General features: G+C 25.5%; 2 protein-coding genes across 2 annotated transcripts; one reads left to right on the forward strand and one right to left on the reverse strand.

Moving 5' to 3' along the window:
• EIF4G (eukaryotic translation initation factor 4 gamma, putative) lies at nt 1-4946 on the forward strand (the record flags this gene model as incomplete). Its single annotated transcript, XM_029007849.1, has 4 exons — nt 1-60; nt 228-286; nt 463-3685; nt 4248-4946. The coding sequence occupies 4 exons, from the start codon at nt 1-3 to the stop codon at nt 4944-4946; spliced, it is 4041 nt and encodes a 1346-aa protein (XP_028864197.1).
• A 1836-nt stretch (nt 4947-6782) lies between these two features.
• Nucleotides 6783-7238, reverse strand: PmUG01_14029700 (ubiquitin-like protein nedd8 homologue, putative; the record flags this gene model as incomplete). Its single annotated transcript, XM_029007850.1, has 2 exons — nt 6783-6880; nt 7100-7238. The coding sequence occupies 2 exons, from the start codon at nt 7236-7238 to the stop codon at nt 6783-6785; spliced, it is 237 nt and encodes a 78-aa protein (XP_028864198.1).
• Nucleotides 7239-10330: the final 3092 nt, after the last annotated feature.

Below are 10330 nucleotides of genomic sequence, written 5' to 3' on the forward strand. Positions count from 1 at the left end.
ATGAGTTGTATTGATGTGAAGCAGGAAAATATACAAGATATTGAAAAAAACGTAAATGAAGTAATAATATATAAAAAAATAATAAAAAATAAAATATTTGTTATGTTATATTCGTTATTGGAGTTGTATATATACATATACATATATGTATGTATATATTACGTGCAAATGTACATTTGTTTATTTGCACGAATATTCATATAATCATTAATTTTTTCTCTTTTAAGGCAAAAGATTTTGCAAAAGACGTAAATAAAAAAAAAGGAAACAGTCATCATATGAAGAGGTACATACAATAATGAAAATATGTGCAAATGTATGTGTGAAAATGCGAACCATAGAATGAGCCTAATTGTCATTATTTAGTCATTTTAATTTAAAACACATACTTGTATATGCATATGTATATATTTATACACACACACAAGTGCATATCGTATATATTTTTTTCCCCTTACAAAGATTTAACAAGCCAGCACAAAGTAACAACACGTCGAAAACGTACAAACTGCAAGGATCTACTAGCATGAATACAAATAATAATAGCCATAAAAATAGTAGCAGTCAAAATAATAGCAGTAATAATAATAATAACAGCTCTAGTAATAATAACAACATTAATAATAACAACAACATTAATAATAACAACAGCAATAATAATAACAACACTAGTAATAATAACAACACTAGTAATAATAACAACAGTAGTCATAATAACAACAGCAATAATAATAATAATGATGAAGTCGTAGATAAGGAATGGAATAAATTGAGAAGCGGGTCTAATCAAACTTTTAGAAATACAATTAAGTCCATTGAAAGTGACAACTTTTCATCTGTCAATAAAAAGGATAGTTCAATGGATCAAGGAAATTGGAGATTCAAAAAAGAAAGAAATTCAACGAATTTTAGAAACAATAATAATCATAACACGAATGAAATGAACTCAAATATGAATGGTACAGAATTTACAAAAAATAATTACAATAAAAGTCCGAGCAGATCAAATAGCTCAAAATATAATTTTAATAGGCCATTTAAACATAGCCATAGTAACAACAGTAATAGCAACCACAATAGTAATAGTAAAAACACAAAGGGGAATAATTCTAGTATGGAAAATTCCAAATCCATTGAATCAAATGCCAAAGGAATGAACAAAAATTTTAATTATAGTAGTAGTGCTCTAACGAACAGTGTGAATAATGTGGATTTAGAGAACTATACAAATAATGAAGTTATTTTGAATAATCAAAATCATCAAAAAAATACTAGTCAGAATAATTACAATAATTCTAGCGGAAATATGAATAATAGTTTCAACAACATGAATAATAAACCATTTTATAAAAATTCAAATCGAAATAATAAATTTTATAAATCTAATAGTAATCAAAATAATGATGGTACAAACAATTACAGCAATAATATAGAGTATAAGGAAAAGAAGAAAAGTATTAATAATTATAAGAATCATTATAAAAATCATAATTATAAAAATGATGGGAATGCAAGTAATATTCGGAACAGAAAAACAAATACTGATGAAAATATGAATAGAAACAACTCAATTGATTTTAATGTGAACACAAATTATAATATTTCCCAAGCGAAGTTTACGGAGCAAAGGGAAGGTGCAGCAGATAATAATAGTAATAATAATAGTAATAATAATAATAGTAATAGTAATAATAACTATCAGAGCAATGATGCGCATTTCACGGGACAGATGACCATACCAAATAATACAAGTAGTCAAACTTATCTTAAACAGAAGTATGATAATAACAATGCCATGAAAAGTGAGGATTTTAACAGAAGCGATTCACCTGTCAGTGCGAAGGGGGATACGGGCAAGTACCACGGTAGTTACTTGAACCAAAATGATATAACTAACAGTAGTATAAATGTCAACAATAATAAAAACAGTAATATTAGCCGTAATCATGGCCGTTCTTATAATAATAGTAAAATGGGTTTATCACAGGTACAAAATTCTGTGTTCACGAATTATAACAATCAAAATAAGCAGAGCAACATGTACATCAATATAAATAATGAGGGATCCAATAGAAATAGGTTAGATTTTTTTAACAGTACAAATTCAAGCAATAAATTTACAGATAGAAACAAAAACAACGATGATATAAACAATAATTCTTATGTTAAACGAGGAAATAATTACATAGATGAAAGTTATTACATGAATTCCGAAATGAATGCTAGTTTTAGAAGCAGCGGAGAATCACGTAATTCAAGTAATACGAATAGAATAAAAAATAATAATGATAGTTCAAATTATATGAAAAGAGAATGTACAAGTGTAAATAATTATTACATAAAAAATATTGATAAGCAAAATAGCCATAGTTATAGTACATATGACAACTCACCAAATGTAAATACAAATGAGAGTTTTAATGATCACTCTGATTTTATGAACAAGACACCTGTATTTAGTAATACAAACATGAAGATGTGTGATAATACCAACATAAATTTTAATAATAATAATAATAGTAACAATAATAATAGTAACAATAATAATAACAATAATAATAATAATAATAATAATAATAATAATAATAATAATAATAATAATAATAATAATAATAATTATAATAATAATAATAATAGTGCAAATTTTATGAACAGGGATAGTGCCCAAAGTAGCCATAATAGTGTAAGTTTGATTAACACAAATAATAATAATAGCAATATTAATAATGACTGTATTAACAATAACAGTATTAACAGTAACATCATTAACAGTAACATCATTAACAGTAACATCATTAACAACAACAGCAATAACAACAGCAATAACAACAACAGCAATAACAATGAGGAGGAAGATGATAACGACGATTGGGGAGAATTAGGTGAAGACAAGTACATTGACATAAATTCAATAATTAAAAAAAAGAATGTTATTCTGAATCAACTAGAAGCGGATTTAAGTAGTCTTCCTAAAAAAGGTCAAGATAACAAAAATAAAAAAAAAATAAAGTCCAAAAAAGAAAGAGACAATTTGCATTCATTATTACTTGAGGTGAATGCAATACCACAGGGAGATAAAAAGAAAAACAAAAAAAATAAAAATAAAAATACTAAAAGTAGTAAAAAAGAAAATGAACCAAATGGGAAGGAAGCAAGTAACTATAGCAATAGTAATATTTTGTTGAATCAGAAAAAAGGAGGGATAAGTTCTTTTGAAACCGATAGTAAACTTACAGAACAAAAGACTAACACGTATAGCGAAATTGATATAAGAACAAACGAAGAGAATAATTTAGCAGAGGAAAAAACGAATGAAACTGGCACAGATAATAATATTAATAATAATAGGAATAGTAGTAGTAATAATAAAGTAAGAAAAGCGGACGATTGTAAAAACGAAGCATTGCAGATTAACGAAAAAAAGGAACAAGGTGAAAAACCTGCTAAGGCTATTTATGTTTTTAAAAAAAAGGAGAATATGTCCCCACTTGAATATATGGAAAGACAAATAAAAAGTTTGCTTAATAAATTAACTGTTGAAAATTTTCCTATTATAACAGAAAAGTTATGCCAAATTATGGACTCGCGTGTCAACACTGATGAAATTCAAACCGTGGTAAATCAAGTTATTAATAAGGCCGTCCTGGAACATGACTGGTCAGAGATGTACGCGGATGTTTGTCAGGTAGTAGCGCCTTACGAGGAAAAATATATACACATGCTTACGTACATATGTATGTAAGCATGTATATATATATATATGTATGTTGAAATGTGCTTGTATTCATTTATTAAGAAAAATATATAAACCGTAGTGTAATGTTACATGGTGTGATGTAACAAAATAAAAGGAGCCGGAAAAATTGCAGAATAATAACGTGTGCAAATTGAAGATATCAAAATGAAGGCCTTTTATTTTGCAAACTTTTGTGTTACATATATATATGCACCTTAAGACAAAAAGATTGTGTATTTTCTTGATATAATATTCCTTCGTTTTTTAGTTTTTCACTCCGTAGCATGTTGTACCCTCGCCGTTATGTTTTTTCTATTATGCTTCTTTTTATCATGCTTCTTTTTATCATGCTTCTTTTTATCATGCTTCTTTTTATCATGCTTCTTTTTATCATTATTCTTTTTATCATTCTTCTTTTTATCATGCTTCTTTTTATCATGCTTCTTTTTATCATGCTTCTTTTTATCATTCTTCTTTTAATCATGCTCCTTCTTGTCGTACCCCTTTTCAGGCTCTGAAGTGGAGATCGCCAAATTTCGAAATGAAGAAAAAAACGTCGTTCGAAATTGCATTATTAAAAAAGATTCAGGAAGAATATGAGAACCTACCAAGTACATTTGAATCTACCATGAAAGAAAAATTAAAAAATGATGAAAATGAAGAGGAGTTAAGTTTTGTTGAACAAAAACAAAAAAAAAGATTATTTGGAATAGTCAAATTAATAGGTGAATTATTTCAAAGGCAAATTGTGTCTATTTCAATTGTTATAAGTATAGCACACGATTTACTAATAGCATATGAGGATCCAAAAGAATACTGTATTGAGGCATTTCTTCAACTTATATATTCAACTGGATTTTTTATTGATAAGATGGAAAAGTATAGAAATATATTAGATACTTGGTTTGGTAGATTAAAAGAATTACAAAGGAAGAAAATGTATTCGAAAAGAATTAAATTTGTTATACAGGATGTGTTTGATTTAAGATTATCTGAATGGAGAAAGAAAACACATAAAGATACAGCCAAAGGATTAAATGAATTAAGATCACAACTAGAAACAGAGGAAATGATGGGTGGATCTATTCATTTAGCTCAGTTAGGAAATATTGTTATTGTAGGTGAAAGACATAATATTAGAAATAATGAATCTTATTCCAAGTATATGCAAGAACAGGAGCGATTGAGTAAAGCTAATCAAAAAAAGTAAAACTAGTCAAAAAAATAAAGCAATTTTTAAGTTGTCTTACCTTAGTATATTATATACAAAGCGTACAGTTATAGAAGTGTGCGGGTGGATGTGTCTTTATATATATATATATATATATTTATATATATGTACATACATACATACGTACGTTAAATCCAGTGTTAAAAAGAATGCGCAGTGCTAAAGTAACAGTTATTTAATTGCTTATTAATTCATATAATATATACAGTATATATGCTGTATATATTCTTTACATACCATGTGTACCGTATATTTCATTTATACTATATATACTATATTTACAATTTAATTAATTATAACCACCCGAAAAAAAAGGCAAACAAAAGCGTAAAATTAAAACTTTGGACTCTTTATGTTGTGTTTCCGTACAAGTAAAGATATTGTAGTAGTTTTTTATTGTAGTATATCATATTATGTTCTTGTACGTCTATTTGCAGGAATTGTGTAATTTGTACAAATTAATCTTATCATGTGTATACATGTATATGTATATACATACGTGAATATTTACATGCGTTATATACATACCTACATGCATGCATATTCGCGCAGCTATATACATGTGTCCTTAAAACGTACTTAATAGCACATTAAGAATAAAATATGTTTTGTCTCATAATATAGAAATTTATTGTACATTTAATTTTTTTATAGTATATTAATGTTTTACTTTAATTAGATAGGTCTTCACGTCATTTGCATATATTACGTACAAAAAGGGTAGTACGCACTTGGAAAAGGCGCGTGCATATTTGCATGTAGATGTATTTTAAGAATAACACATGAATACAATATGTGTGCACATACACACACTTACATTTGTGCTTTTGTTATGCGCACGCATATAATTTTGAAGATAACACAAGATTAATATGCAGATGACATAAAAATTTAGCAGAATTGTACTGTTGTATAGCACATTTATAAAAAAAGAAATTTGTAATACATAAAATTTTTGTTTTTTAAAATGAAATAATTTTTTTTTTTTTTTCCAAAGCTTCTATTCTTAGCTAAATAATTACTCTCTATATGTAGTAGTTTTTTTCTTCACGCATATTTATGCCTATTTTGAATATTAACCTTTATGTGTTAAAATTTATACTTTTGTTGTAATCAGTAAAAATATATGTATTTAAAAAAAAAAAAGAAAGAAAGGAAAAAGGAAAAAGGAAAAAGGAAAAGAAACATCATAATAAAGGTATTAAAATTACCCATTAATAATACTTATGGTATATTACTGAGAATAAGGAATGCATGAATGCATGAAATATTCATAGGAAAAAATTATATACACACTACTAATTCATATTTTTTTTTTTTTTATATAATTTAATATGTGAAAAAACTTGTAACGCGCCTTTCCATTTTGCCAATAAGTAATTTCGGGTATTCAACTACAACATTTTAAACTTTAAAAAAAAAAAATTCAACAAGTAAAAATTTATAAATGCGTAAACAATCGAATAAACAACGAGTACAAAATGACGAATAAATATATTTTGAATAAATAATAAAGTAATACTTATGTGTGCAACGAAAGCAGCTTTCATATAAGACAAAAAAAAAAAAAAAAAAAAAAAGGAAAATAAACAAAATTAAAATGTTACGTAAATGTTTTAACGTGTAAGACATTTAAAAAGGAAAAGAAAAAATTATGCACAGCGTGTGTGTATAAATAATGTATATTAAGAAATAATACAAACTAAGAAAGAGAAGGAAAGAAAAGGTGCTTCCTCCAAAATTAAGAAATAAAGTTTCTTCCCTTTTTTCTTTTTATCTTTTTCTTTTTCTTTTTTTTTTTTTTTTTTTTTATTATTAGTATTTTCCTCCTCGTAGTTGTAAAATCATATGAATGGTTGAACCGGGTACAACCTTGTAATCGCTTAACTTCATCTCATCATGCATTTGTTTTCCTTTTGAAAAAAAAATAAAAAAAAAAAAAATAAAGAAAAAATAATTAAGTCAGTGTAAATTTGTATATAAAAAAATGAGATGAACTTAGGAGGTGATATCCAAGAATATAATATATATCAAAGGCGAAAAATGGAAAAATAAAAAGAAAACAGATATAATACGTATAACAAATATAGCATACATCGCCAACTTAGCAAACATAGCAAACATAGCAAAACCTGAATAAATAAGCCTTATTTGTTTCGCATCTATTCCTTCTCTTTCCTCAATAGCCATCTTTATTTGATAAACAGTACTTGAGGGTTCGAAATTAAATGACTGTCTTTTTCCAGTTAACGTTTTTACTAATATTTGCATCTTTCTTTCTATTCCTATTTTTTGTTTACTATTTCAAATTGTTACATTTCATAATAAATTTAAAATGTATACACAATTCAATTGAGGGCCTTTTTATTTTAATTATTCTATATTTTGTAAAATGGAGAATACTTAAAAATCTCATACATATGCAGAATGAATTGTAATACATATGCAGAATGAATTGTAATACATATGCAGAATGAATTGTAATACATATGCAGAATGAATTGTAATATATATGCAGAGTAAATGGTAACATAAATTCGGACTGAACTGCAATATAGACTTGGAGTGAATTGTAAAATTTTTTTTTTTATTTTTTTATGTATCACATGGAAGTATTAAAAATACCTCCTTCTTTTTCTGTTAATTATATTAGCGCTTAATATAATTGTAAATAATTTGTGTAAACGTATATTATAATGTGAACATAGTGTAATGTGATTTTTAATTTTTACTGCTATTACTTTTCTATAATTTAATGGGGAAAAAAAATTTGCTTCTTTTTCTTTCTTTTCTTTACTTCTATACTTCTATACTTTTTTACTTCTTTACTTCTTTACTTTCTTGTTTTTTTTTTTTTTTTTTTTTTTCAGTAACTTATATAATAATATCTAATGCACGTTTTCATTTTACGTACAAAATAATTCGCGACAAGCTGAATAAAATATAATGAGTACTAATGTCAATACAAGCCTTTTTCCATTTTCTCTTTTAATTTAAAAGTATGTAATGGGAGAAAGTTTTTACCTTTCTTGAGTATTTCTAACTGTATTTCGTAAAAAATATTAATTTTTTCTGCTATAGATCAGAGGAGTGATAAATACATACACTACATCAATAACACTTAGAGAGTAAAATATTTAAACGTTCTTGAAAAAAAAAAAAAAAAAAAAAAACTGGATAAAAAAGAAATAGCAAAATGGGAAAATTTAATGAAACAAGTTAAGGAAAGCTTTAGCTATGAATTTTAAAATCACAAAGAACGCCCAAGTATATTCAAAATAGTAACTTGTAACATAGGCAATTATGGCAAATGGAAAATTTTAATTCTGTCCTTATATACACATACATAATACTCGTATATGTATATATATATAAAGTACGTTGAAATGCTTGAATTTTTTACGTTAATTTATTTTACATTGCTTTTGTTTTGTTTCATTTTGTTTCATTTTGTTTTATTTTGTATTATTTTATTTTGTTTTGTATTATTTTATTTTGTTTTGTATTATTTTATTTTGTTTTGTATTATTTTATTTTGTTTTGTATTATTTTATTTTGTTTTTTTTTTTAACGAATGAATGCGTGCTTTAAAATATTACTTTACACATATATACATATATACATATAGATATATATATATATGTATATATATATATATGTATATGTATATATGTGTATATATATATGTGTATATGTGTATATATGTATATGTGTATATGTATATGTATATATGTGTATATATATATGTGTATATGTGTATATATGTATATGTGTATATGTATATATGTATATATGTAGCTTAAAAACAATGGAAAAAATTACATAACTGTATGTACAAAACTGCCATACCTTCAACATAAACATACTTTTGCGAATTTGATGTTTTGCAAAAATATAAGAAATAAACAAAATTAAAGAGAAACGTTCGCAAGAATTTGTAATACTTTTTGATAACAGATATTAAGGATAACGTATGCACATAAACATATATATATATATATATTTATATACACATATACACATCATAATACATATATACATATATACGCATTTGTGTATATTTTTATTTTTAGCCCTTTTAAAAGAATATGAAAGGCACAATACACTTCTGGTCTTCTTATGTGATATTCACTGAAAAGTAGTGTTCTCGATTCAAATGGGCCTTTTAACATTTTTTTTTTTTTTTTACTTCCCTCATAGGAATTTTGCGATAAGTTTTTTGGAATATACTATTTCCATAAGGCACTCAAAAGGATAGAGCAATTAATTTTAATTTTTTTGCATACTTCAAGTAGAATGTTTTTTTTTTTTTTTTTAACAAGTTCATAGAAGTTTCTCATTTTTGTGCTCTTTTACCCCAGTAAAAATTTACAAGTGCAAATTGTATAATTTTAACATTTCGAATGTTCAATTTTTTTTTTTTTTAATTATTCCGTAATGTGTGTAGTAATAAAATTGTAATAGATCCGTCTTACACATTTATGATATGGGAATAAGTTCCTATTCATCAATTAAAAAAAGTAACATTCGTACTGTAAGCAGTTATGAAATTAAATAGAAATGAAAAAAAAAAAAAAAGAAAAGAAAAGAAAAGAAAAGAAAAAAAACAATTCAAATACTTTTCCTCCATAAGTGCCAAAAAAAAAAAAAAAATACACATATACATATATGTATATATATATATATATGTATATATGTACATATGTACACATTACTCGCAAAAGACAGCGCAGCTAAAGCAGTATACGAACGATTTATTTCTTAAATTTTAGCATCTATGCGTTTTGGTCGTACAAGTAGATTATTAATTCGTGCAGACCCCTCTTTCTTCTTCACCAGAAAAATGTAAAATTCCGCATCCCCACTTTTAATGGGAACATAATAGAAGCTATAAGTAGAATTAATGCGCATACACATACTCATATATATACAATATGGAAATAATTTTTATAAAAAAAAGAAAAAATTTTATTTACTGCTTTTATTTGAAGTACTGCAGAATAAATACAGTAAGTGCTAAAATAAGTAAATCTGTATTTCTGCATGCATTTTCTGGCATATTAACTATATATATATATATTTTTTTTTTTTTTTTTTTTTCTTTTAATGTAGAATTTTTTTTTATTCCATAATATCATTTTTCTTTCCTGAATTTCTTTGTGCTTGGCCTCTAATTTTTTTGGATCTTTTTTCCTAATCTAGTGCAAATAGAGGAAATGTAAATGTGTCAGCACACTCGTATGTTTGCATGTTTGTTTTGTATTTGTGTTATACACATTCCATATGTACATAATTCGTTTATGTGCACATTACAACTATCTAAGCAAACGCATTGTTTGGAAACTGGAATTTTATTACTGAGG

Source organism: Plasmodium malariae (genome assembly GCF_900090045.1).
Source record: "Plasmodium malariae genome assembly, chromosome: 14".
NCBI lineage: Eukaryota > Apicomplexa > Aconoidasida > Haemosporida > Plasmodiidae > Plasmodium > Plasmodium malariae.